This window comes from Kwoniella newhampshirensis, chromosome 9, assembly GCF_039105145.1.
Source record: "Kwoniella newhampshirensis strain CBS 13917 chromosome 9, whole genome shotgun sequence".
NCBI lineage: Eukaryota > Fungi > Basidiomycota > Tremellomycetes > Tremellales > Cryptococcaceae > Kwoniella > Kwoniella newhampshirensis.
In genome coordinates, this window is record NC_089963.1 from 1286673 (window position 1) to 1314485 (window position 27813).

The 27813-nt window shown below is 50.3% G+C and overlaps 8 protein-coding genes across 8 annotated transcripts; 7 read left to right on the top strand and 1 right to left on the bottom strand.

Moving 5' to 3' along the window:
- Positions 1-9719: 9719 nt before the first annotated feature.
- Positions 9720-11749, top strand: IAR55_005171 (uncharacterized protein; the record flags this gene model as incomplete). The annotated part of the gene is made up of 4 exons (XM_066948264.1): positions 9720-10003; positions 10075-10345; positions 10413-10752; positions 10818-11749. 4 exons carry the CDS (start codon positions 9720-9722, stop codon positions 11747-11749), a joined length of 1827 nt encoding a protein of 608 aa, XP_066801723.1.
- Positions 11750-12150: 401 nt separating this feature from the next.
- IAR55_005172 (uncharacterized protein) lies at positions 12151-13527 on the top strand (the record flags this gene model as incomplete). Its single annotated transcript, XM_066948265.1, has 6 exons — positions 12151-12204; positions 12295-12549; positions 12702-12889; positions 13025-13133; positions 13186-13328; positions 13404-13527. 6 exons carry the CDS (start codon positions 12151-12153, stop codon positions 13525-13527), a joined length of 873 nt encoding a protein of 290 aa, XP_066801724.1.
- Positions 13528-14727: 1200 nt separating this feature from the next.
- IAR55_005173 (uncharacterized protein) lies at positions 14728-15605 on the top strand (the record flags this gene model as incomplete). Its single annotated transcript, XM_066948266.1, has 4 exons — positions 14728-14949; positions 15139-15255; positions 15384-15434; positions 15549-15605. The coding sequence occupies 4 exons, from the start codon at positions 14728-14730 to the stop codon at positions 15603-15605; spliced, it is 447 nt and encodes a 148-aa protein (XP_066801725.1).
- A 291-nt stretch (positions 15606-15896) lies between these two features.
- On the bottom strand, positions 15897-17401 carry IAR55_005174 (uncharacterized protein; the record flags this gene model as incomplete). Its single annotated transcript, XM_066948267.1, has 5 exons — positions 15897-16478; positions 16550-16711; positions 16771-17024; positions 17092-17200; positions 17270-17401. 5 exons carry the CDS (start codon positions 17399-17401, stop codon positions 15897-15899), a joined length of 1239 nt encoding a protein of 412 aa, XP_066801726.1.
- Positions 17402-17992: 591 nt separating this feature from the next.
- On the top strand, positions 17993-19029 carry IAR55_005175 (uncharacterized protein; the record flags this gene model as incomplete). The annotated part of the gene is made up of 4 exons (XM_066948268.1): positions 17993-18166; positions 18230-18349; positions 18407-18568; positions 18715-19029. 4 exons carry the CDS (start codon positions 17993-17995, stop codon positions 19027-19029), a joined length of 771 nt encoding a protein of 256 aa, XP_066801727.1.
- Positions 19030-19912: 883 nt separating this feature from the next.
- Positions 19913-22802, top strand: IAR55_005176 (uncharacterized protein; the record flags this gene model as incomplete). Its single annotated transcript, XM_066948269.1, has 6 exons — positions 19913-20362; positions 20589-20921; positions 21186-21481; positions 21634-21739; positions 21973-22577; positions 22640-22802. The coding sequence occupies 6 exons, from the start codon at positions 19913-19915 to the stop codon at positions 22800-22802; spliced, it is 1953 nt and encodes a 650-aa protein (XP_066801728.1).
- Positions 22803-23161: 359 nt separating this feature from the next.
- IAR55_005177 (uncharacterized protein) lies at positions 23162-24486 on the top strand (the record flags this gene model as incomplete). Its single annotated transcript, XM_066948270.1, has 5 exons — positions 23162-23216; positions 23528-23596; positions 23913-24028; positions 24200-24277; positions 24397-24486. 5 exons carry the CDS (start codon positions 23162-23164, stop codon positions 24484-24486), a joined length of 408 nt encoding a protein of 135 aa, XP_066801729.1.
- Positions 24487-25312: 826 nt separating this feature from the next.
- Positions 25313-27748, top strand: IAR55_005178 (uncharacterized protein; the record flags this gene model as incomplete). Its single annotated transcript, XM_066948271.1, has 10 exons — positions 25313-25500; positions 25769-25869; positions 25998-26062; positions 26169-26294; positions 26357-26419; positions 26480-26523; positions 26583-26912; positions 26984-27184; positions 27252-27457; positions 27513-27748. 10 exons carry the CDS (start codon positions 25313-25315, stop codon positions 27746-27748), a joined length of 1560 nt encoding a protein of 519 aa, XP_066801730.1.
- Positions 27749-27813: the final 65 nt, after the last annotated feature.

Below are 27813 nucleotides of genomic sequence, written 5' to 3' on the forward strand. Positions count from 1 at the left end.
TCCAGGGGAGAATACAGAACAAGAACCACTCAAATCCGTTACCGTCTCGTCCAAGTCCTTGTCTTCGTCCTCGCCCTCGTCCTTGTCCTCGTCCTCGCCCTCGTCCTTGTCCTCGTCCTCGCCCTCGTCCTCGTCCTCGCCCTCGTCCTCGCCCTCGTCCTTGCCTTCGTCCTCGCCCTCGTCCAAGCCCTCGTCCTCGTCTTCGACATTGCCAGCTATCGAAGGGCCCATAAGGTTGGTAACAAGTTCGACAAAGGTTCAAGCCCCAATGTCTACCAACGAGATATCGGAAGTTTCGAGTTCGTCAAAAACTCCTTCCGGTCTATCGAAAGCCGTCTCTAAATCCTCGATGTTCCCGAAATGGCGGTCAAAGTATCGACCTTTGACGAATTTCAAAACTAGGAAGGATGCAGCCACGTATCCTAACTACATTCCTGTCTCTTCACCGAGTAAATGGGTACCTAGTCCTATAGCAGGGGTTAGTCCTCCGGAATCAACGCGACTTTGCGCCATTGCTTCTGAAGATATCAAGGTACCGGACGATTTCAAGCTTCTTCCAAGTTTCTGTGAACCTATGGAGTTCACTGAAGAGGAACGTGTCGAGGTAATGAAGGTGGTTCCAGCTGAGTTCCATGAATTCCTTGACATATTTCATCCTCGTTCTGGTAAGGAGACTCTTGCACCTGTAAGAGAGTATGATCTAAAGATCCAACTCAAGCCGGAGGCTAAGCTTACCCCAGCTCCTCTTTACGAGCTCAGTCCTGATCAAGTTGGAGCTCTACGGGAAACTCTTGATAGGGAACGAGCTGCTGGAAGAATTCGACCGAGTAACTCCCCATACGGTTCTCCTACCTTCTTTGTCCCGAAAAAGGACGGAAAGTATAGAATGGTGGTGGACTACAGAAAGCTAAATGCAGCTACGGTCCCCGACGCCTACCCACTTCCTCTTATCAGCCAAGTTACTCTTGATCTCTCTCGGTCTAGGTATTTTAGCAAATTCGACCTTCCCAGCGCCTATCAACTACTACGAGTGGCAGAAGGCTACGAGAAGTACACAGCCTTCAGGACTCAATTCGGAATGTTTGAATCGCTGGTGGTGCGAGATGGGCTTCGTAATGCTCCAGCTGTGTATCAGCACTTTCTCAACGAGATCTTCGCCGATCTATTGGGAAAAGGCGTAATAGTATACATTGACGATATCATAGTTCACGCTGTGACCTTGGACGAGTTGCGTCGACTAACAAGAATAGTTTTCGAACGACTCCGCAAAGCGAAACTCTTCTTGAATGCTGCCAAATGCGAGTTTGAGAAGACCGAAGTCAAGTTCCTCGGTTTCATGATCTCGGCAAACGGTATTGGGGCAGACGCTTCGTATGTTCAAGGAGTGGTGGACTTCCCGGTACCAAAACTCTTCGAGAATGTCGACGTTTCCTTGGACTTGCGAGCTATTATCGACGTTTTGTCAAGGACTTCTCTAGAATTGCCAAGCCGTTACATGCGTTGACTGGCAAGAACATTCCTTTCCAGTGGACGACTCTCCAGCAACGAGCCTTCGATCTCCTCAAACGCACGATGTCCACAGCTCCAGTTCTTGCCCACTTCAACCCTTTAGCCGAGACCCTCATACAGACGGACGCTTCGCATTTCGGCTGGGGATTCGTTATTTCCCAGATAGATCCTACGACAGCGCTAGAGCATCCAGTTGCCATGGAATCTGGATCCTTCAGAGGGGCGGAATTGAACTACACCGTCACTGAAAAGGAGTTCTTAGCAATAGTCATGGCATTCAAGAGAAAGCGACATCTATTACTTCAAGTCTTCTCGACGGTAGTAACGGATCACCTCAATCTGACATACTGGATGGAACCTCGACAGCTTAACTCTCGTCAAGCACGATGGGTCGACCTTCTCTCCGGGTTCTCGTTCAAGATAGTATATCGACCTGGGTCCAAGGCAACCTTTCCAGACGCCTTATCAAGACGAGCAGATTATGTTCCTGCGGGAGCCGATTTAGAACAGGACTTCGTGCAGGCGCTACCGAGTCTTGATCAATCCTCGCTACTTCCCGAATCTTACGATAGTCCCTTGCGTGCGCTTGTCCCTTCGACGGTGGAGGACCAAGACGACGGCGATGAGGAGTCAACCTCTACAGACGACGACAAGATGGACGTTGATGGGATCAAGGAAGGGTTGGTAGAGGATTCGGATTTAGATACAGTGAGAGAGATCTTGTCACGAACTCTTGCTGGCCCCGATACCGTAGAAGATCCCTGCGACTCTCCAGAACCTCGATTATTGCGGAATCTTGCCAGACGAATGGGTTTTCCCGACTCAGCGACCTTCGAGTTTAACGAACAAGGCTTGCTCACTCTGGATGGCAAGATATACATACCGGACCACAAGAATTTTCGCACCATAGTTCTCAAAGCGCATCATGATAGTGTGATGGCAGGACACCAGGGAGTGAGTAAAACCGTTGAATTAGTGCAACGGAAGTACTGCTGGCTTGGATTACGCAGGGATGTCGAGCTGTATATCAAAGGCTGTGTTACCTGCCAGCGAAATAAACCGGTTCGACAGAAACCGCAAGGTTATCTCCAGTCTCTCGAGGTTGCCGATGCTCCATGGTCTTCGATTTCAATGGATTTTGTCGAGGAATTACCTAAGTCCCAAGGTTTCAACTCGATTTTGGTTGTCGTCGATCGACTCACAAAGTGGGCAATATTCATTCCGACTACTACAACTCTTACGGCCTTGGGCTGCGCCGACCTGGTTATCGACCATGTTTTCTCTCACCATGGGTTGCCAACGAGTATTGTTTCAGATCGGGGGTCGAAGTTTACAAGTCGTGTGTGGTCTGGGGTCTGTAAGTCTCTTGGAATCAAGGTGTCGTTGTCTACTGCTTGGCATCCACAGACGGATGGGCAGACAGAGAGAGTGAATCAGGTACTTGAACAGTACCTGCGTATCTTCGCCTCGTACAAACAGGATAATTGGTCATCACTCTTGGCTCGTGCATCGTTTTCATACAACAATTCGGTTCATTCAGCGATCAAGATGTCACCCTTCTTCGCCAATTACGGATTTTCCCCTCGATGGATTGAAGACATCATTCATGATGATGTTTCTTCTCTCGCCCCAGTGGTCGAGAAGATCAAGTCAATGTCTGAAGTTCATGAACTATGCCAGCGAAATATCGAGCTGGCCAACGAGGATTACGCACGATATTACAACGGGAAGCGAAGGGAAGAGGTTAAGTACAAGGTTGGAGACAAGGTGATGCTAAACCTTAGGAATGTGACGACCAAACGACCTATGAAGAAGTTAGATGTCAAATGGGCTGGTCCCTATGAGGTAACGGAAGTCGTTGGCGAGCATGCTTACCGTCTGAACCTTCCTAGCAGCATGAGAATTCATGACGTCTTCCATGTTATCCTTTTACGTTCGTTTACGCCTCCACTCCTTCCCGGACAGTCCTACGATCCACCTGGCCCGGTAGAAGTGGACGAGTTGGGCGAAAACTTCGAGATCAGTCGAATTATCGACTCAAGAATTCGGCGACGACGTCTAGAATATCAAGTGGAGTGGCTAGGATATGAAAATACCGAGGACGCGGTATCTTGGGAGCCTGTTAGTAACTTGGAAGGTGCCCAGGAATCGGTGGAAGAGTTCCACCGTGCGAACCCTGACAAGCCTTCGCCTAGAGACCTGAGTCGGTAACGTACTCTTGTTCTCGCTTCTCTCTTTATACCCTCGAGATACCCGTGTAATGGTCTTTTTCTTCGATATCCTGCTTTCAGTTTGCCTTGTTTCGCATCTCTCCTGGTCTCATGAGACTTCCGTTGAACGGAGTCCATTTTGTCTCTCTCTGCTCAGAGCCATTACTAAATCCACGATTCTGCTAATATGACATGTTTTCTCTAGGACCGCAGTAACCGAAATGCATAGACGGCCATATGTACAACTCAAGAAGATATCTACAGTTGAGAAGAGCTGGACGGGCCTTGTTCTCCCTCTCCATCAAACTCACCAGTAACCTCGTTCATTGGAATGCCAAGGAGACGTGTGATCCTACGAGCCTCAACGATGGCATAGTGACGGGTTGGACCGACGGTGTTTCGGGCGAACTCCATGTGATGGATCAGGCGAAGCCATAGCTCACCCTCATCGTAGCCCTCGTAACCCTCCCCTGCGCTCGCCTTGTGCGAGCAGGATTGGGAAAGGCAAGTGTAACACTTTGAATTCGGTGTTGGGGGACCCAAACACACGAAATTCCCTTTCCGGCACCTCTCGCAGGGCTTAGGTCGAGGGACGGCACTAGGATGATTCCTCTGCGTTCACAATTAGCTAAGTTCTCGCGAGATCGTGCATCGGTATCACATCGCTCACAAGAATAACATCCTCGCTCCTGTCCGTATTCTTCGGCTTTCGTGGTCTGCCGGGTGTCGATCGTGTGCCAGGAGTTGAGGAAGCTCTTCCTGGTCGTCGATGGGGAGTCTTCGGAGACTGGCGAGGAGGTAGATCATGCCCGTGAGGAGGTGGGGTTTCAGGCGCTGCCTTTCTCCAGGGGGCGTCTTCATCACCTTCGGAGCCGTCGGGGTCTACAATTCTATCAGCTGAGTGTCTAGAATTGATTCACTACGGTGCTCACCATTCTCGTTCTCCATGTTCCAGTCGTCTGGGTCTCGAATAACATCCTCGTCCCGGTCATCCTCGTCACCATCGTCCTCTGGACCTCTTTCGGACCTTTGATAGTAGTCAAGATCCATCTCTGACGGGATGTCCATGTTACTGGGCATCCATTCGTCCCTTTCTCGTGGGATGTCGTCTGGAGGAGAGGATAGGCTTGAACTACGGCGGGATCGAGATGTAGTTTCCTCCGGGGCGAGTGGAGTCGGTACGGTTGGTGTAGGAGAAGGAGTTGCTGCGATTGGAGGAGGAGGAAGGAGAAGTAGTCGTTGGGGGGTAGCGATGGTCTCCCTCGCCGGTGATGGTGATCGGGCTGTTCTCGCTAATCAGCGCTAAGTTCCGCACGTCTCAATTGGGTTCATTGCTTACATCTTGGGATATTGTACTGGTACGTACGAGGTCGTCGGGGGGGTGCTGTAGCGCGAAACTGGGTTTCGCGGCCGGGAATGTCGAGTCGGAGGATCCCCGGTCGAACGCTTGGCGTCGACAACGACCTCTGGGGTCGGGGGATGATAGGAGAGTAGGTGATCCTGGGGCTAAGGCGGGGGCGAGGTCTCGCCCTAGCCACAGGAGCAGGGGTTCGTGGTTCGGGAGATGGAGGCATCTCTGTGAACCGTCCGCCTGGTATGGCGTCAGCGTCGCTGAGTACCATTTTCTTTCATGATTAGGGTCTGGACAGCTCACCGTGGTTTTCCTCTCGCTCACGACGTCCGTTCGTCGCCTCGTCATCGAAGTCGACACTGATATCGAGGTCTTCGGCGTCTAGGACCGCCTGAACCGCTCCTATCGGCTAACGTCAGCATATCATTATCTCGCTTTTCTTGACCCTCTGTTCTTTCGCGTCGATTATTGCTTCGTTTTCGACTGCCCATCGGCGCTCTACCTCGTCCTGCTCGCGCTTTCGCTCGCTGCTATCGATACAGGGGCTCGGCACTCACCTCGCCGTCCCATTACGCTCAACTGTCCACTGGCAGCTCGGATTCTCATGTTTGTTCCTGTCGTTCTGTCAGCATCTGCCACACACCGCGTATGGCGTGCTTCTCGACTTACGCCTGGAAGTGTTGTTTGAGCGAGGCATTTCGGGATGGATCTTGAATGTTGTGGGGGTTGACAATGGTATTGAGGTGAGAGATGAAAAGCTACTGCCTTGAAAGTTGAGTTACGCTCTTGAGTCTTCACCTGTGTGGTACGATGCTGTTGAATTTCCCGTTTCTAGTACCGGCGGTTCCCCCTCCTTTCGGTATACACTGTCGCTTCTTGTGCCCGTGCGCATTCGTCGAAATTCTCCTTGTCCTTGCGTGGTCCCCCATATCCTACCGACTTACCCTCACTGTTCTCTCTATTCTCATCTCGCCGGAGCTCGATCATAAGGGGGGGCAGAGTGTCATGACGGCCATTCCGCCACGACCACGAATAAGCCATTATTACGTAAACCCTCTTGATATCTTCGACTTCTTCGATATCTTCGAGCACAACTCGATATACTCGCCGAAGACCGAGTTAAAGGGGGCTGCAGGTGAACGATAGAAACAGGAGGAAGTTGATCGATGTTCTACGCATCCTGGCGGATGGATCAGTGGAGATATATAGGTACATGGTCTTAGTTCTCGTTGTTCTAGTCTTTCTCTAGCGATTTCTCGATTGAAAGTCATACCTAGTACCTTGCTCATCGTTCAACGATATCACTGTGGTACCTCAGTCTATCTAGAACTGCTACGAGCCCTTCTAGATATCCGCGTCAAGTTCCTCGCCATCCTCGCTATCCTCGTTATCCTCGTTATCCTCGTTATCGTCGTTTCCTCATAGTATACTGTCTCGTTGTGTGATAGGGCTCATTGACTGAGGCCACATTGACCATCGTGACACATTTCAGGCAAAGACCCGGGAGCGATTATACTCAGTGCACCAATTCAGATTGTTCCCTGATTATTCCTTCAAAGTCGCTCATATGGACCTTTGACACAAAAGCTCTTGGTCTACCTGAGCAGCCACAAGATGTCAAGCGTCATCAGGCTCTTCCCAATACAAAGCTATCTCTACCTGCTGCGCTCTCTGACATGAGCAATGCTGACTCAGGGCCATCCCTACAATCAAGTCACAAAACTCCAACTACTGCCAGTATCAGTAGTGTGGTATTGAAGTCCCGAGCTCTTCCCAGCACTGACATTCTCAGGCCCTTTTTTAACCAAAATGCAACAAAACTGCTTGAGCGGTTCCAACCAGTATCCACAAGCAGAAGAAAAAAAAAACAGCTCAAATATTCAGAATCTATACCAAGCTGTCACTACTCTGAGGATGGACAACACTCACTGAATGGCAGATCGTTTGTTTCGAACAACAAGTCCCAACACACGTTCTGTTCCCATAAATCTTGTCAAGCATACTATCGATGCTCTGAGCAGTGTGACACTGTGTACTATGCAATGTCAGTACCCTGTATAAACAGTGAGTCTATTTGATGGAACAGAACAAAAACTTGAGGGTGAATTCCGCTGATTATCAGGATAACCATCCAACAACAGAAATGGGGGTTCATACTTTCTTACAAGGCACTCAGGACAGCCATACAAACTGTTGTGTTGCTGGCTGTGGTCTGTCTATTCCTGTCAAGGACATCATATGGAGTACTGCCCCACAAAGTCTCTTGAATCGAGGAGTTCGAGGAGTTCATGGGAAGAGAACAAGGAGAGCATTAGCTACTGTTTCAGTGTCTCCAGAGCAGATGTTACAGTGATGAAGGTACATGGTCTCTATTTAATTTTGGATGTCAAATAGCATGTTTTATCCTGATTGGACACTAGATGGACTGTAACAACTTCACAACAACTTTAACCACCAACTGTGAGCATGTCATGACGGCCATTCTGCCACACCCTGTCACGATCGTAGACCAGTAAGGTCAACTCCCGACAAAGTCCCCAGAAGTTTGACAAACATTCGGAACAAACAGCATTTATCAGAGGAGATACCGATACCTCGGTAAACTTATCAATCCTATTCATCCTATTCACTGCATACGGTAAATACACAAATTGTTCAGCCACTCAAGGTTTCTTTCTACATCCGGCGAATATGTCGTTACACATGCAAGCTTTGGCGAACTTGTGCGAAGAAAGGGATATATACATGAACGTAGTAGAAGAAGAAAGGATTTCCCCGTCGATTCTAGATTTGTGTCCTATCATAGTACCTTTGAATATTATGATCTTGATTGACCTTGATACATCAACCAACACGTACTTGGCTGTTCTCATCAGTGAACCCTCAAGTTAGAACACAATTTAACCCAAGTCCTGCCAACATCGCGTATCTTGTCCCAGATCAAGAGCTCGTCATCGATAGTAGGCTATTATCATTTGCCTTGTGAGCTGAACAACGGACATACCTGTTGGTCGGTGTAGCTCCGTGACACACCCACAAATAATGCATCATTACATCCAATCCTCTAAATATCTTCAAGCACAAGTTGATATAGTCGCTGAAGCCCGAGGGAAAGGGTGTTAGATTGGGTACAGATGAACAATGGGAACAGGAGGAAGTTGATCAATGTTCTACACATTGTGGTGGATGGGTTTAGTGGAGATGTATATACATTGTCTTGGTTCTCCTTGTTCTAGTCTTTCCTTAGTGATTTCTCAATTGAAAGTCATACCTAGTACCTTGCTCATCGTTCAACAATATCACTGTGGTACCTCAGTCTATATAGAACTGGTACAAGCCCTTCTAGATATCCGTGTCAAGTTCCTTGTTATCCTTGTCATCCTGGTTATCCTTGTCATCCCTGTTATCCCCGTTATCCTTGTTATCTCCACATTGTGCTGTCTTGTTGTGTGATAGGGCTCATTGACTGAGGCCACATTGACCATCGTGACAGGGGAGGAGGAAGAAGGAAAGCAAGAGCCAAAATTCTGCAGCTCCATTTCTGTTGATTGTAGGACAATGGCTGATAGTACACTATGCAAACAGGTCACGGGAAAGATGATGGCGAAGAGTTTGAGACGATACAAGCGATATTGAGCAAGATAGAGGGATATAGAGATGAATGAGGATGAGCAGAGAACAGAAGAGATGAGGGTGTTGGGGAAGAGAATATGAGTAACTTGATGCGGCTCGGCGTTCCGGGATTGTCCCAAAGTGTCTTACGAGAGGCAGTGCCACATTGATAAGCTTTGCTTCAAATCCAGGTCATGGTTTTTCTCCTTGATAAGCCTCTTTTTATGCCATGTCTTGTCTACCAGGCACCACTGCATGCGGCTAGAAAACGCACCGCGTCCCAATTGGACGTCCTTCAGCATTTAATGTATTTGTAATCTCAGAAGTCATCCGGAAGGATGGCTAGCACAACGACTCTGACAATTACAAAGCGGGCTTCGGCCGAGATTTCGATATCTGATTAGGAAAATCAGTCTGCCAAGCAGCGTTCCGACCCTGATTTAGACGCCACCATTCCGTATATGTTTGACATGTTCGTTACCGTCCTCATTTCGTGCTCTGTCTGCCTTACACGGATGCAGATGCTCGGGCAACGATGCGATGCTCCAAGCGAGGTCATGTGACTACTCCTGTGAGTCTCCGCACACGATGCAGGCGGGCACCAAAGTGCCTGAAAGACGACCCGCGTCGCTGAATCAAGTCTCGATGGCCATGTTCAGGTTCCCTTCGCTACACTCACCCCGGGCGCTTGGACAAGCATAACGCAGCCTCAACCGGCCGAAACTAACGACCAGGACCATTGGGGTGCTCACGCTATGGCTCGCTCTCTTCCCCTTTGGTATCGCGGATCACAGGACACTACCCTGCCCGATACACCGACCTGCAGGATAAGTTTATCAGATTAGAGCAGAGGCAAGAGGGATCCGGTCCCGAAAAGTTTTCATCTGACACGGAAAGAGAGGACCGAATTTGGCACGCTGTCCTCGGTGACGATCGGGCTATAATGGTCTACGACGGTTCATCTTTTCCCACCCATTGGCTACCATTCGGTTCTCTCTCCTTTCACGATCACGATCATAAGAAGATAATCGACAGTCATGTCGCATCAAGAACTAGGATACTCCGACTCTCCTGCAATCGGTCGGACGGCTTTCGACGAAGAGGGCAAAGTTGGCAGTGGGGTCGATGACAGGGATGCGAAGTCGAGCGACTTGAAGGACGGCATCTCAACCCAGCCTGAGCTGGGTGAAAATACTTCGCACAGCGGAACGGGCAATCGACCTGAACAGATGATCGATGAGAACGCTCAAGCCGGTGTCCAAAATGCCGAGGCTCTGACCCTTACCTGGACCAAGACCTCATTAACCATTGCCTACCTCTTGTAAGTGATACATCATTGGATGCGTTTACGAGGAATCAAGGCTTATGCTGTCGACAACTTGCTCTTGCCAGCATGTTCCTTCTTTACTTTGTCAACGCTTTCCAATCATCTATCACTTCCAACTTGACAGCTTTCGTAGTCAGCGGCTTCGAGTCGCATTCTCTCATCCCTGTGATCTCAATCGTCTCGAGCGTCATGAGCGCGGCGGCATACATGCCTATCGCCAAGATCCTCAACCTGTGGGATCGATCAATCGGATTTGCTGTCATGGCTAGTATCGCTACGATCGGATTGATCCTGAGTGCTGTCTGTACCAACATTGAGACCTACTGTGCATCCCAAGTGAGTGGTTTGAGTCGAACAAAGCAACATTGTCAGCGACTGATCAAATGTCTTGGGTCGCCGTCAGGTGTTCTATTCTGTTGGTTTCACGGGAATGATCTTCTGTATCGACGTCATAACTGCCGACACTTCGTCGCTTCGCGACCGAGGTTTGGCTTATGCCTTCACCTCTTCTCCATACATCATCACCGCTTTCGCTGGCTCCAAAGCCTCGGAAGGTTTCTACGAGAACAACTGGCGTTGGGCTTTCGGGACATTCTCGATCGTTTTGCCCGTCGTCGCTCTCCCGCTTTTCGTGCTCCTGCAGTATAACATGAGATTGGCGAAGAAACGAGGTCTCTTGGTCAAGCGAAAGAGTGATCGTACACCATGGCAGTCATTAGTCCACTACACTCTCGAGTTCGATGGTAAGTCCCAGGCGGCTTCTACGAAGACGAAATGTCAATGCTGATGTCCAATGTACTTGCCCCAGTCCTGGGAGTCTTTCTGATTGCTGGCGGACTGGTCCTTTTCCTCCTCCCATTCTCCATCGCCGCATCTGCTGCCGACCAGTGGCGTTCCGCTCACATCATTGCCATGCTGGTCATCGGTTTCATCCTTCTCGTTACCTTTGGCTTTGTCGAGCGATATCTCTCACCTCGACCTTTTCTCCCTTACAATCTTCTCACTTCTCGAACCGTTCTCGGAGCATGTCTCTGTGACTTTGTCTACCAGATCGCCTACTACTGCTGGAACTCGTATTTCAGCAGTTTCCTCATGGTCAACTACGGCGTCTCCATCTCTGTTGCCGGTTATATCAGCAGCATCTTCGACGTCGTGTCCGGAATATGGTTGCTTGTCGTTGGGCTTCTCATCAAGAAAACCGGTTACTTCCGATGGTTATTCATCGCCGCTATACCCCTGTACATGTTGGGTGTCGGCTTGATGATCTACTTCAGGAAACCTCACATGAATCTTGGCTACATCATCATGTGTCAGATCTTCATGGCATTCGGTGGGGCCACCATGATCATCTGTCAACAAGTTTCTGTCCTCGCCGCTTCCTCACACAACGATGCAGCTGCCGTCCTCGCCTTACTCGGTCTGTTCGGTAACGCCGGAGGAGCAGTCGGTAACTCGATTTCTGGTGCTATCTGGACCCATACTCTGCCTGGGGCGTTGCAGAGGCTGCTGCCAGCAGAGTCTCTGGCCGATTGGGAAACCATTTACGACAGTCTGGACGTTCAGCTCAGTTATCCCATCGGAGATCCGACCAGAGAGGCTATCATGTGGGCATATGCGGAGGCTCAAAGTAGGATGTTGATCGCGGGTACGGCAATCATGGCTTTGGCACTTGGTTTCGTCTTCTTGATCAGGAACATCAAGGTGTCGGAGATTGAGCAGGTCAAGGGGGTCTTGTTTTAGGATAATCTACCAGAACGGTTATAGAGAACAGATCAGTATGCATCCGCAGTTGCTGGCCGGCTGTTCTTGCACAGATCTGGAGACTATGAGTGATGAGCCTTGTCGGTCAAGCCCGTCCGACATGCTAGGAGTCCACTGTTCAGGCCATGCATGCACGTCCAAATGAGGCAAAGATTAAGTCATCGTCCATGAATCACGCTCGCATGGGTTGAGTCCTGAAAGATCGGATTCCACCGAAAAGTGAATAATCAGGTTACTACCATCGTAATGGAATCATCGACCGCACAACTCCCTTTTCCTCTTTTGCATCCCGTCCTCATCCCTCTCCCACACGCTTCCAGAACACCATGTGGATCCCAAAAGTACTCGTCGGGTTACTCTCAGCCTCTTCCCAGCTCAGCATGACATCCACTGCTCCCAATTATCCCGGACACCAGCTGTTCAAGCTCAACGATGTGAGTCTTTACCCACTCTTCCTTGTTCGTTCCACGATCCTGCGATAAGAGCATTGGACCACACACTGACAATCACTCGGCAATGCATAGGGAAATACACTCCCATCACCTGCTTTCGGGACAGGATCCGCACTCTTCGGGAAAGAAGCTACAGACTCGGTCCTCCTCGCCATCGAGAATGATTATCTGCACATCGATTGTTCTCGGGTCTATGGCAATGAGAAGAGCGTAGGTGCCGCTCTGACGAAGACTCCGGTGGAGAGGGGGAGTCTTTACATCACGAGCAAATATGATGCTCTCAATGGGACGTCTGTGGAAGATGAGTTCCACCAGACTATCTCTGAAGTGAGTTCTAGCGGAATCGATCTTCAACATCTCCACTTCCCACCGCCTTGTATGAGATACTCGGCAGAGTGTGCTCAGTGACCAGCTTTCTCTGGTCCGAGTGATCGATAGGATCATACATCCAGACGGCTGATGCCTGCCTACCCTCGCAGCTCGGCGTAGACTACCTCGACCTCTACCTTATCCATTTCCCCAGAGCCGCCGACAATGGAGGTGGTATCGCCAAAGTGTGGAGATCTTTCGAAAAACTCAAGAAAGACAAGAAAGTAAAGAGTATCGGCGTCAGCAACTACGATCATGATCAGTTGAAGGAGCTTCTCGACATTGCTGAGATCAAGCCGTGAGTGAGGGTCTGATCTTAAAGAAGTCGTCCTACAATAGTCGTACACCCTTTCCCTTTGCCTCGTCAAATCCGCGTCTTAGCATCGTCTCAATCGCTGTACTTTTGTGTGTGAACTAACTCTCGCCATTTCAGCGCTGTCAACCAAATCCGATATCACGCATACAACGCCGTGGAGAATGGCCCTCTCTTGGCTCTTTCGCAGAAACACGGGATTGTCACCGAGGCATACTCCTCTTTGACGGTGAGTGCTCATGTGACCACTCATATCTCCACTCACGCTGATCATCCTTCAGCCCATCACCAGGACGCCTGGAGGTCCCGCTGATAAAGTCGGGGCCACAATTGCTGAACAATTGTCAAAGCGATACGGCAAAGAAGTGACAGTCGGTCAAACCATCCTCGATTGGCTTCGCAGTACCGGCATTGCCGCCGTGACGTGAGTTCCAGCTGCACACTCGAGTCTTTTGATATTTGTAGCAAAGCTAATTTACTGGATTTAATCGCTTTGCAGCACGTCAAACAAGGAATACAGATTGAAAGAGCAGCTCACTGTGTTCGAAAATGATTTCCCACTGCTGACGGCTGAGGAGGCCAAGACTTACGAACTTGCTGGTCCTGGATGGGTGCCAAAGTAAACAAACACATGACGAGTGCCAGAGAGGGAACGGAGGGGCAAAGTGAAGCGAAAGGCATCAGAGAGACATATTGGCAAGGTGGCAAGGTATGATACGCGATGGAGCAGGAAGAATAGAGTAGAATACGTGAGCAAAGAGATATATCTGTCACACGGCAGTGTTGCACAACTCGCATGTTCTTTGACTAGGTGCACTGAACATAGCGTTCTCTCATCTGAGACCCTGCTTGCCCTTTGCAGCTGAGCCGTCCATCCACTCATCCGCGATTCGAGTCTGGCACCACGACCCTGGACATGACTCCGGCTGGATCGGCCACACGAACGCCACCCCATACAGAGCTGTCCTTTCCGAGCTTTAAGATTGCGAATGAAAGCGATTTCAGCAGTCATTTGCCCACTGAGTCCAGCCCGGCGAGGACACTTGATTTCACTCACACTGATCAGTCAGATAGTATAGAAGTCAAAGAAGAAATCCTTAGACCCTCAAACATCACTGCCGACTCCGATCGGAGATTTCTTCGGCCATCGTTTTTTGCTCCTTGCGTTTCAGACCACGGCCTTGTCCTCACGACACCAAGCGGTTCGGAGCATCTTTCGTGCAGGACGCAGGACATACACAATCGACCAGACTGGCAGATTTCTATAACGCCGCCTCCCCATTTGTCTTGACATGTGATATTGCCTCGTAGCAGATCCACACCACCGATCCTTCCGCTTCCCCTTCCTCCTTCCCAGTATCCTAACATTCGGATCTCACCCGATCCATAACGCGTTCTTTGATACTTGCTCTTTCGTGACATCTCCATTCTACATACAAGTCAAGCCAAGCCACACCTTTCAGCCGATCATCGAGCAAGGAACGGGGTCATCTGGGGTTTTTAGATCATGGGGCTTTCCGAGTCGTATGGGGCGGAGCAGGAGTGATGACGAGCCGATATGGTCGGGCTTCCTTCTTCGACTCTTGACTTTTGGCTCTGATGATGGAGGTGATCGTCAAAGGCATAAATAGCGACGAGATGCGGAAGATGGTCTCTCTCTCGCCGCTGTATCTGATCTGTTCTCAACTCAGTTTATACCTGGCGGTATCTTCGTGACAATCTTTTCGCATTAGACTTTGCGATACTATTGACCCCTTCATACAGCATTTCCTTCAAATCACGTATCACAACAGTCTGCCCTGTCTTCACCTCTCACAGCCACGATGTCATTCATCCCATCCCGACCGACGCTCCCACCCCTCACTGTCCTCTCTACCTCGGACGACCAGATCCCCTCTTTGACCCATCACTATATCTCCAAACACAATCGTTCATATTCCACTTCTTCCGCTCAATCCGCTTGGTCTTTCACCACGGCGAGCTCGACGACGACGACGTATTCGAGGTCGGCAGACGACATGATCGAGAAACTTGCCAGTCAAGAGGTGAGTATGCGTGTAGCTCAGCTTCAAGTCCTGTTCCATCTCATCGCCTTCGTTGAGCACCACCACCATATTCCATCCATCATCCCAGTAATGTCTGTGTTCCCATTTCCTCTGTCTACCGTCTTGCTCGATTTGATCTCAAACAAACCTGACTCTCTGACGCTCGGAGCTGACTTTTCGCTCATCAAGCCACACTCCCTCATCGATCTCTGGTCCGGCGGAAACGTCCGTCTTAACGGTCGAGACCTCACCTTGACCACTCATCATGCCGAAGACTTGCTTCATGCCATGAGGGACGATGATCGTGTGAGTGTCCTGGCCGTTCACCTATCTAGTATCTCTTCAATCGTCCCAGCCGCTCGTTCCTTTCGACCTACGCATCCATCCATCACTCGGTTCTCCTGGATCCAGCTCATATTTCTTCCAACCTGCAGTTCGAGTTCATCAGACTCACCTTCTTCGACACTGAAGGTGAAGACTGGAAGGTAAGTTGTCACTCTGACGTCACCTCACCCTCCATGGCCTCGATACTGGCCTGGCTGGTGTGGTGATATTCTCGATTTGAGAGCGATCAGAATGGCACTGATCGAGATGTGCAGATCTCCTTCCGCCGATCCAAGATCGTCAACACCGCCTTTCAATCGGATTTTGAGTAGGTGGTCGCTTCCCGCTTCAAGTCATCCGCTCGTGAGCTGTGTAAAGCTCTAGGCCTCCCTGTTCGTTTGAGTGTTGCAGTGTGGATTAAGGCTAGGTTTGATTGTACTGGAATCCTCCTGGCGGACTGTTGGTTTGGGTTACCTACGTTGTAGTGACGCAACAATGTCATGTCCTGATGCATGTATGGTGTTCGCGACATTACAATCTGGACTCAAGTCAGCGACCGTGTCACATCTGGAAGGAAGATGATGATGCACAAATAGCCCAGACTTACAAATAAACATGTCAGACTACACCAACACTCTTCTCAATTCGCCTGGACCGACGACCACACCCGTGATTGGACATCTGCCCTTTCTCCGACTTGAGTTATTCTCTGCTTTCGTAGCCTTCATTGATCCACTCTCGCCACCTATCTCGTCGCCTGCAGCGTCATCGTTTTGCTCGTCGCCTTCCTCATCTTCTCCTTCTACCGCATCCCAACCACATCTCCAGCAGACCACCCATCCACTCGGCAACACTGCCGGATTCTGCCATTTCCTCTTGCACAGCGGGCAACGCCCATATCCCTCAATACCAATCTCATACTCCCTCGTCTGAATCACTTCTGCTGGAGATGTGATCTTTACATCGGCGAGTGGGGTTTGTGGTGGAGTAGGAGGTAAGAGTCCTGAGTCTGGTAGGATCGGTAAGGGTCTTGGAGGGAGAATCGAAGCGTGAGTCGCTGCAATGGTGTTTTGAGTCGAAGTGAGTGCAGAGAAGGCACGTGGAGATGAGGGCGAGTACCACCACTGAGAAAGCTTGAGAAGAAGGAGCAGGGGAGGAAGTAGCGGAGGTAGTCTCGAGAGGAGGGACGAGTCGGAAGTGAGGTCCTACGTCCCATCGTCAACGTATCAGCTGAAAGACGTCATTCACGCTTAACAAACAGTCCCAATCAGCTCACCTCGTCATCTGGTCCTCGGCGGGTAACCCTCAGTCCAAGCCATCTGTGCCAAGGTCTATAGCTATCTGTCTTCTCGAACAGATACGCGATATCATATCCTAGAAATGTGAGATCGACTCCAAGATTGATATACGGGTACAACAACTTGAAAGCTCTTTGAGGCTGATCACGAGCAAAATGTGTCAACAGCATCCCATTGTCAAATTTCACCACGCGCTCACCCGAGTCACCGCTGTTCCGCGAGCGTCGTCCTCCACGGCTTCGTCCTCTTCTCTGCCTCCACCCAGACGTTCGTAGTAGTCTTGAGCTCGCACTCTGACATACGGTAGTCCTACGAGGAAAAGCAACAGGCCCCATCTCTGCTTTCGCGTCAGATCCCTCCGGCGAGTTGGTTCGATAGCGTCCAGCCGAGGGGTGGAGAGACTCTTAGAAGGCGATGCACGAAGACCGTAGAAATGTTCTGATATCGAAGCGTCTGATCAATATCGAGTGAGGCCTGTCAGCTCAGCGTTGCCATCTCCCCGAAGGTGAAACAGACTCACTATGCCGTTTCAGGTGATGTCGCTCGAGCAGCAGAAGGAGAGCCGCGAAGAATTCCTCGTGGCGATTCAACACGCGCAACAAGTACCTCGGGTATCGTTGTGCAAAGTACTGTGCCAGCCGCAGATATAAGCAAGACACCAAGTCAACCTCGGATGTAGAGAGGTCCGAATCACTCACCGAGAGTATATATCTGACGACTGGATGGAAGAGGTCTCGCAGCTGTTCTTGAGCGAGCAAGTCGAAGAGGGATGGTCTGGTATGATCTGTCGATGGTCCTGCCTCTGGGAACAGGGGTTGAGATGGGTGCATGTTGGTCCAGCGCTTGACTCTTGTGGTGATCAGTAGGAAGATGACAACAGTGGTCGAGTGGTAGGAGAGGAGTAACCGAGTACCCGGGTGAAAGCAGAATGATAACTGCACAGGTGACATGACGTGTGATTTCCAGATCTTATCTCTGCCCCTCACTTTCGGCCCCTCTCTCGCTCCCGAGGTCGGATCATGGCCCCGAGTCATTTCACCCTTTCCCCTCGTTTTCTATATTTGGTACACAGCTGTACTAACGGTCAGATGCGAGCACTAAATGCATCAATCGAACCGATCATTGCATCCGAGAGAGGGTCGTCTTTGGGGTTGGACTGCACCGCCTATCGCTTCTATTCTCGCTCTCGCTCTCCTTCCGAGTTGATCACGACTCTGGTTCGCGTCCGCTCATGTCCACGTTCGATGATAAATACAAGGGGGGTTGCGACAGAGATGTCCGGACCTCCCTTTTCCCCATCATTCCATTTCAATCTGATCCCTTCACACGCAACGCATATAAAGTACACTTCACACTTTGATCCTTGTACCAATCCTACCTTGTGAACACTTTGACCTCGACACATACAGACACCATCCACAATGATCTTCCTCATCATGGCCGGCGTCAAGATGGGGGTCACCGCTGGTGTAGTCGGATACAAAAAGTACAAGAAACACCAGGTGGCTAAGAAGGAGAAGAAGGCCGCTCTCGAGCACGAGGGTGAAGACGGTGTCGACCAACACGGGTCCGATGGCGAGGAAGTGATTGTCCACGTGGGTCATTGCCCTCACAACATGCCCGTGTCGAACAACAAAACTGACTACGAGCGTATCTAGCACTCGTCTCATCATAATCATCATCATGCGTCTGGTACAAGGTTCCAGACCATTGAGGAAGGACAGGTTCAAGTCAACTATGGTGACGACAAGAAGGTCGAGATTGGGAACTATGCAAAGGTGAGTCAAAACCCTTCGAGCTGTCATGTCATCAGCGTTCTGACATACACAACTTAGTCCCTCTCCCATGAGACCGCACCTCCTTCATACTACAGCGCGACTCACCAGGAACCTGCTGGCTTTGCACCATCGGCGCAATCTAGTGAACGACAGCTGCGAAGGTCTCGATCCAATGCGTCTACTTCTTCCGAATCGTCTATCTCGTCTGCAGACCTAGAGGTGAGTGACGAAAATATCCTGACGTGACCATCCTTTTTCGATGTACCATCCACGCGATCCCAAAATCCATTCTTCCCAATTTTAATCTCTTAGTGTCGTCCTCGTGTATATACATAGCGCTGACCCCATTGTCTCCTTGCCCTTAGCACTCGGTTGCAGTCGCCCCTCACGAGGAAGGCGAATATCAAGCCTACGCCCTCTCGCCTCGTGACCACCGACGAGCTATCCGAGGAGAACTCCGCGCTCTCAGACGCACCGACAAGGCCCAGTATCGCGCCATGAAAGCCGAGATGAGGGCTGAACGTCGTGGGGGAGGGTTCGGGGGCGGTCACATGGGTATGGGTATGGGACGAGGTTTCGGACCGATGGGCATGGGTATGGGACATCCTCATGACATGGGAATGGCCGGCGGTCCTTTGGGGATGGGTGCGAGGAGGGGTGGATTCGGAAGGGGTTTCTGAGTGAATCGGAATATACTGTAAACCAAGCGTGTTTGCTCCCCTTCGATTGTGAACTGTATTTGCAAATCTAGATAGAACAAGAGATCGTGTATCGATTAAGCTGAAATGGATCGAAAGAGAATCGTATGAATGGAATGAGTTATAGCCTGTTTGAGTCATTTGCGGACGCCTGCAGCTACACTTGACGACTTGCTTCCGAGCGGACTCAATATAACCATCCATGGGTGCCAGCGGCGCTTCGGTCATGGAGTACGAAGACAGTGTAGGTGATGGGCCGTATATGCAGCGTGCACCCGTTTGAGCTTGATCAAGGTTGTACCTCTCATCTCTCTACACAATCACAGCAGAATACCCGCGCGGTGTTTGACCTCGGTACTGGAAATCACCCTTGGCGAAGGTAACAATGTAGAATACCTATTTTTGACTTGATCTCAAGCCCCCTCGTCTCGACGCCTCAGTCCTTGCAGTTGTACTGCTGCCACAAGGCATACTCCTCCTTATCTCGCAAACCTTCCAAGCGTTGACGTCAAGGCCCAATGCAGAAGATCTTCGCCAAAGATAAAGATTGAGAAGAACCGTACAAAGTGATGGTGCCACAACCGTTTTTGCGCCGATGTCTTAACCCCCTACCCAGCAAACATACGCGAACTCGAGCAAAGCGGTTTTTGCTCTTCACCATCAATCACCATCCACGTCGACACTTCGTCTTGATTGTCTGAGCTCATCACCGCCACAAGCATCGTCACCAGTACACGTTCATCCGACACGATCGACAAAGCTCTCACACCTCCACACGACGCGACTGATCTTCTGTCGACGACTCTGGGAACATCAGCACTACCCGAACCATTCGGCCACCTCACATCCTTGTTTCAATCACGAAATGACTCACGCAGCCAACAGTACAGTCGAAGGCAATACTGTGGAACGAGGAGAAGAAGTAGGAGGGCGAGAAGAGGGGGATCCTGGACCGAGTACAAGAGCTTCGCGAGCTTCAGGCAACGCTCACGGTCCATTCAATGGGATGAAAATGGCTCGTAAACAACCTGGCAATGCAGTCGGACCGAATGTACGCCACCCATCGGAAGAAGGGGAGAGCGAGGTCGAGGAACTTACTGACGACGAGGATGATGGAAGCACAGAAGATGAGGATGAGAATGACGTTAGCGAGGACGGGAGCTCTGGTGATGAGTATGGAGAGCAGCAGCGGTCGAGGGGAGCAATGCATGGACTGGAAGTGGGGCGATCGTTCCCGTGGGACGATGTCCTGTGGTATCTCGATGAGGTGTCGATCTCTGAGAGGATGAGAGGGCATTTGATGAAGAGAATACGGGTGAGTCTGAAGGCTTGATTCACGCCCATCTATGGTTCACCTCCCAAAGATGTATCACCTGCGTCTTGATGACCGCCAGCCCGCTACGTCGGGACACACCTTGCTTGTCACTGCGGCCTCGTTTCCGGCCGACTCGTCCAACGCATCACATTCAAGCTAGTCTCCATCCCCACCCAACCGTACCCACTTGCAGATTGAACCTCTGACCGACTGACCCCTTGTCCAGAAACATAACGGCAAAACGACCGAAGACCCATGCAGCGCTGCTATCATCCTCGTCCATCCCCACTCATCTCGACACGCTCCCCTCAAATCACTCCGCTCCATTCCGAATGTCCGTAGAGGCAAATCACTCATACTGGCTTATCAATGGTTGGCCCGATGTTATTTTTCGAAGAAAGTGGAGGAATATACGACGGACACGCCCTTGTTCGTGGTTGATCGTGAAATGGTGGGAGCGTCAGAGACTGACAAGGAGGGAGAGGGTTTGAAGGTGCTGGTGAGCAACTTGGGGGAAGGGAAAGAGGTGGAAAGAAGACGGATCATGGAGTTGCTCGAGGTGAGCGGATAACGTGTCTGTCAGGCAATATGAATGGTGAAATCGTTGTGAAATCTGGGCGCCAGGGGTAGCGGAAATCCACAGCACTGTTTGCAGCGGATCAAAGAGTCCTTGGTGATCAAAACTGTCGAGCGGTGGAACGGAGGGGAGACGTCTGTTATTCGGAGACTCTGGGAAGAGGTGCAACCAAGCACTTCAGACTCTGGTTCCGCGATCGCGTTCTCTGGCAACCGTCATCGAGCTGATCACTTCCTACTGTCACAGCGTAACGGAGCTCTCGTCGTCCCACTCACCGAGCGGCCCGATATCTGCATCGTCCCAGAGAATCACCCTTATCTCAAACATTCACCATCAGACCAACTATGGGATGGTGTGGGATGGAAGTCGCCATCATGGGTGAGAGACACGGTAGCGAAAGCGGAAAAGAATAATGTAAAAGTGAAGCGTGAGGCGAAAGCATCTGCTTGGAAGAAGCAGCTAGATCGAGGAAGTGCGGTGGCTCGTCCGAAAGGAGCAAGCACGATCGTCAAGAAGGAGTTTAGACGTAGATCCGCAACGAGGTGAGTGCAGTCACCAGAGTCACCCATTTCATCTCAGTCGAAGACACAATGAGCGAAGACCCGCACTTCAGATCGATGCATTTTGCCATGCCGATTTGATTTGAATCTCTGAGAGTTTGGACAAGCTGATGCAAGCTGACCGTCGAGTGCAGAACCGAGTTCACGCCGCACGATCGAGATATGTTGGCGAGGTGGATAGCGTTTCACAGACCTACTCAGACGGGGAGGACGACGAGGTCGTTGTATAAGCGGCTGGATGTGAGTAAAGCTTCTCGTGCAAGACTAAGCATGTCTATGACCAATTCTTCACACCACCCCCACGTTTCCCGATTCCGGAAGCTGTACTTGCGGGTCGATCCGACGTCTGAAGCAGACTCTCAGCTGCCGGCAAGGTCGATATCGAGTCGCTGCTCCTCATCTTTGCCATGCCATATTGTCACGTCCTGGTACGATATATAAGGGATCAATCGAGCTGATTTTTGCTTGTACAGAATTACAGCCCGTCCCACCCATTCTACTCCTGGGCATCGCGTCACCCTGCTACAGCCTGGCACGAGCACTTCAAGCGGAATCGATCAAGGACTGGATCAGATGGGAAGGTGTTGGAAGAAGAAATAGAGAGGTATGTCTCGGAAGGCGTGGATGGGAAACTCAGGACGAGATCTGAAAGAAAAGACGCGGGGCCAAGTACAAATGGCAAGAGGAAAAGAGAAACCGGCGTGAAAGGGGCAACGCAAGGGAAAGAAGTCGCATCGAAAGAGAAGGACAGCGCGCAAGTGTTCTCGGAGCCTCAAATGGACAGCGCATCCTCTTTGAAGCTACGATCGGGGAAAAGTGTCGAGAAGGTCGGCTCTCCACCGCCATTACGACCGCGTTCCACAAGAATACAAAACTCCAAAAGGCAGGCCACAGCTACCATAAATAAGAACAACGACGCACTCAAACGATCTGGACAGATCACCAACGAACGCTTCGTCAGGTTCAATGACATCGACTTTTCAGGTGAAGGTGAGGATGTGTCTGAGGCGTCTGAATTCCAAGCAGACTCGGATGAGGTCGACGAATTTATGGGTGCAGCTCTGGCCGTGTCCATGGAGTAAGTAGCGATTGTTGCAGAGTTGTCGGTCGTTCTCGACTGACAGTCGTTGGTCACTATAGGGACTCGCACGGTGACCGAGAGAATGGTGAAGCTCGTACGGGCCGCGCAATCCAGGGGAAAGGTAGGAAGTCGGGTAGACCAGCGCGAAGAGTGTCGAATCCAGCTCAGGACAGTAAATCGGGCGAGAGACAGTCAAAGAGGCTCAGAAACAAGAAGGATTAGCAATATCTAGCTGAGACCCGAAGAGTGCTCGTACCGTGCAAAACAGTCATTTGCACATTATGTTCATGTAGTCGTCATGCCTGTGACGATGCCATCAACACTCTCTGCTTCATCAACGCTGGCTGTTACACCATGTTCGTTGGCGTAATTTTGATCCCGTCGGAACTTGACTTGAACTCTCCCATTTCGCTCGCTGGAACGCAAATACGTTACATACCTCGTCCACATCTTCTCGAACCAGATAATCAGTCAATCATCAGAGAGTCAATACGATCGGCAACTTCGCCCTCTCGATCAGTAGGAAAGGCTTAAGATATAATCGACCGGTAGAGACTTTGAGAGAAAGACAAGCCGGAGACATGGACGCTCTTATCCCGTTTACGACTTCGGGCAGTCTGGTGGATCTCGTTGATAGTGAGTCCCATGAAGATTGCTCTCGTGTAGATCCTGCATACTTTACTGCTCGTTCAATTTAATCTCTCCTGGTCTCAGACTGCGCGGCCTCCGTTCTTCCTGATCACTGGATGTATTTGAGATTTACACTATGCGACTCTGTTCATCCTTTTCACAAAGGCAACTCTTCGCTTCTTTCATATAACCAATTGTCTATATCGCAACGATACAGAGGCTCGACAATGCTGATCATCCGTTCTGCTCCAATGTCCCTACTCCTTATACTCGATACTCACCCCCACTACTCGAACCCGCCCCCCCTCCCCCCGCAGAAAAAGTCATGGTTATCCTTCGAGACGGGAGAAAGTTGATAGGTGTTTTCAGAAGTTATGATCAGTTTGGTGAGTGGGTCCAGAGTCTTTTTGAGTGCTGCACAGATGGTGGGAGTCAGGTGACGGACGTGATGGAGTGAGACGACAGAGGAAGGATAGTGGGAGCTGTCGGTGGGAACCATGTGCGGGAGATGGTGGACGAGTCGATCGTGGATTCGACTGATGTGAAGCTGACTTGAATCTGTCCAACCTTTCTCTACCTGCTTCCTCCGCCTACGAATGGTACATCACGCCTATTCTGCGACTCGACCCATATACATGGCTCGATCTCATCTGTCCACTTTTATCTATCACGTTCACTATCACTCGTCCTCCACCCACGCAGCCAACTTCCTCCTCGATTCATGCGTCGAGAGATTACATCACAAGCTCGAATACGCAGACAAGGACATTGGCGTCCTTTTGATCCGTGGTGAGAATGTCGTGGCTTTAGGGGAGATTGTAAGTCTTCTATCGAATGTTCACACTTCCTCTCTCTGCGTGCGATTGTCCCATATCTATTCAGTCGCATTCAGTCGCAACCCTCCGCTTTCCGCCAACAAAAGTGACAATCTGGACGCCTTTGAGATAAGCCGAGTGAGACTGATGATGGTGTTTTTCTTGGCGTGGCAGGACCTGATAGCGGAGGACCTGGTACCTCTGAGAGAGGTGGGTTTGAAGGAAATTGAGGAGAAGATCAATGCCGAGGCTGTGAGTGTTATGTCTCGAGTCGACTTCATTCGCTTCACTGCTGCTTGTCGTCACCACCATGGCCCAACTTCACGTTCTCCATCGTGCTTGTTGCGCTGACTACTTGTATGCGCCTTCAGAAACGACGTGAGAGAGATCAGATCATACGAGAAAAGGTGTTGAGCACGATGGGATTCGTGAATGAAGGGAGAGAAGGGGATGCATACTAGGGCCAGACAGTCATGCCGTGCAGAGTCGGGAGTCGGAAAACGGTGAGTTTCACCCAACCATTTGATCAGCTGCGACAAGGTACATTGCTCAATCTCTCACTACTGCTCAGATCACTCGTCCGTCGTATCGTCATCATCCATGCGCGATAATCACAAGCAATACGAGGCTCAGAGAAGTTATTTATATGAGTCTGCGAAAGAGAAGGACAAGAGCGTCTCACTGTATGCATATGACTGACAGGTGTGATTACCGTCCGACACCAAGAATGAATGAGGAAGATGGAAGTCGGGTGGGTGGCGAAAAGATGACATGACAAACGCACGGATCAACGACTCCCACCGTACTCGCTCGCGACTGATTTGATACATCTCCTCTTCCTCTTCCTCCTCGTCTTCCTACTGCTGTCTTTCTTTCTTTCACTCGGTATCTAGTCGTCCACACTCACTATCACTATACTTGTCCTCACTTTTACCGCTCTGATTACTCGACGCTGGGAGAAACTCACGCTCATCCAGCTCGAAGCGACGAAACAGATTCACTGCGGCAAGTTTGATTCTCTGATGTGATCGTACTTTATTTCTAGATCATTACCTCGCTCCTCTCGGCAATTCATGTCCCAAACTCGTGACTCTTCCATCTCTGACAGGGTGGATGCCATCCATGTACTGACGATAGCATCGACAGCAGAAACCAAGTTCGACTAATCCCTTTCACCTCGATCTCACGACTCTTCCTTCCTGGTCTTCATCTCATCCATAACTATCGTTCCGTCTCTCACAATCCTCTCTTCCAATCATCCTTACCCACCTAGAACGTAAAACACTCATGACTGTCGAGCCTGCCTCTTCGCGAAGGCATTTGCCACCCCCGTCCTCAAATCCATCTGCACGATTTGGATCCGACAACAATGGCAAACATGGAGTCGGTGGAGGAGGTACGAGAGGAATAGTGGGTCAAGATGGTGGGACGGAGGATGATCTGCCTTATTTGCAGTTTGTAGCCTGTTGCCTGTGGTGAGTGTACATGTGTTCTATCTTCTTTACCCAGCAAGTCGTGCGTGCCTGTTTCCCCGAGGGAAGAAAAGAGCATCGAAAGTGCCAGAGTAGAAGGGGAGGTGCTGTGTGGCAAATGCTTTGAGATGATCATCAGTTGTGACAAGCAACGGGGTAGCTTCCTCAAGGAGGAGACATCAAACGGGAGAAGATACTCCTTCTCTTATCCGATTGAGGTTTTATGGGAAACGTTATGCCGCGAAGAAACAACTGATTTGAAACCCACCAGTCGCGATCGATTCGTGGAGACTGCTGGTCCAGAAGGGAAAGGCAAAGCATTCTTCATGACCTCGTGTGGACATATACTTTGCTCGGCGGAAGAACACAACCGTGAGTGACAAGATTATAGCTATCTGTTCTCGTCGAGACGACAAATGTTCTTTTCCCTTTCGCCTGACCACCGCCGCTTTCGCGGTCCTGGAGCTTGAGCAAAGTTGCCTGACTGACGCAAACCTCAGATCAGAAAGGGATGTGCACCGCGTGTAAGAAACAAATGACAATGGTGGAGATAGCGGAGGGAAGTGTAAGCAATGTTTTTTTTTCCAGTCACCTTTTCCACTTTGTGATAGATGAGTTCACATCCGCTGTCGAAGAAGCCTCTTCTGCTGATCCCATCATATTGCTATCAGCTACTTCCGGCTCAGGAAATTTGGTTTCAGGATCCTAATGTTGTCACGAAGAAAGTCAACGAAGAGATCAAAACAGCTATGACCAGTCTGATGAAGAAAGCTGAGCTCGCTTCGAACGTGCACAGGGTTAGTCAGCTGTTTTATCGATGATACCTACAGCGCATTGAGCTGACGGTGTAGGTCGCCAGTTTCAATACAAGGATATGCAAAGGACAATTCAACACACGGTCAAAGTCCACAGAGACAAAGACGTGAGTAAGATACATACGTTTCTTTCAATAACGGCTGGGATGTTTACTGTTCCGACGTAGGCTGAGATCGCAAGATTAAGAGAAGAGCTAGAGAAAGCCACTAAGTGAGCTGATCGTATTTATTTGGCGTACTGGGACATACAAAGCTAAGATTCACTCGTAGCGATATCCACGACGTCAAGACGACACTTGCGCAATTTGAGGCCGCTCATGCCAGCTGCTCTCTAAGCGATCCTCGTGCGAACCAGAATGCGTTCCGAAATAGCTCTGTTTATCCTCCACTGTCTCATAGCCCGGTATATCGAGGTCGACATCTATCACCAGTACCTGAAGATGCCGAGCGGGAGGATCATTATCAAGAGCAGAAGTGGCTTATACCCAACGACCGACAGAGCTTCGCGAGAGAGTCGAATTTACTACCTGAGACCGATCAAACAGACTACCGCGCTAGTAAGAGACCAAGGGCTAATATCATGGATCAGCAATCAGAGCGGTGGGTACTGCACTCTCACGTCTTTCGTTGAGGGTGGCAGTCAGACGAAATGTGAATTGACGTCTCTTCAGCTTCGTGCCTCAGACTCCGTCCGTTCCGCTTAGATCTGGCCCAAGCCGACTTAGTGCACATGCCCAACCTTCGACACCAATGTTTCGAAGCCTTCAAACACCGAGAGAACACCCGCGAGAACGATCGACGTCTGCAGGCCCTTTCGGGCGAGGACAAGTAGAACGAGTGGGTCCATTCAGCGGAACGCACAACCAGCTTGAGTAGGTGATCAATGGACGGCTTGGCTCACTTAAAGGAGATATATGCTTATGACTAATTCTCATGTAGGCGATTCATGTTTGATCGCAATAGTCTGAGGGCTCCTTCCACGCCTCAACCGAATCAGCACAATACTATGTCGCGACAAGAACGGACGATGATCCCGAGGGCTACATCTGCTGGCCCAACTCATTCTCGATATAGCTCTGACCAGCAACAAATAACCTTCGTTGATAGGCCGAGAACGAATGCTCTTCCGTTCAGTCACGACAACAGTGAGTCGTCGAGTCCATGACGGCGATCCTTCTCTAAACTTTACGGCATGTTCAGGTATGAATCAGCACAATGGTGCATACCCCGCCCCACGGATCTCCTACATACCGTACGACGACGATCGAAAGCAAGGAAGAATTCGAGAACATGGTCGACCAGAAATTCAGCAAGACTTCTACCATGAAGAGCAAAAGAGTCCCTTCGAAAACGGGTCGAACCGTATCATGAACAGTCGGCTTCCTGTATCTGTCGCTTACCCGAAAGATATGGAGCTGGGTAGAAACCGGTTCTGAGGATCTAAAAGCGACAGTCGGGTGAAAGAGGACAGCGTTGAGTGCAGGGCGAGCAGAGGGGTCCT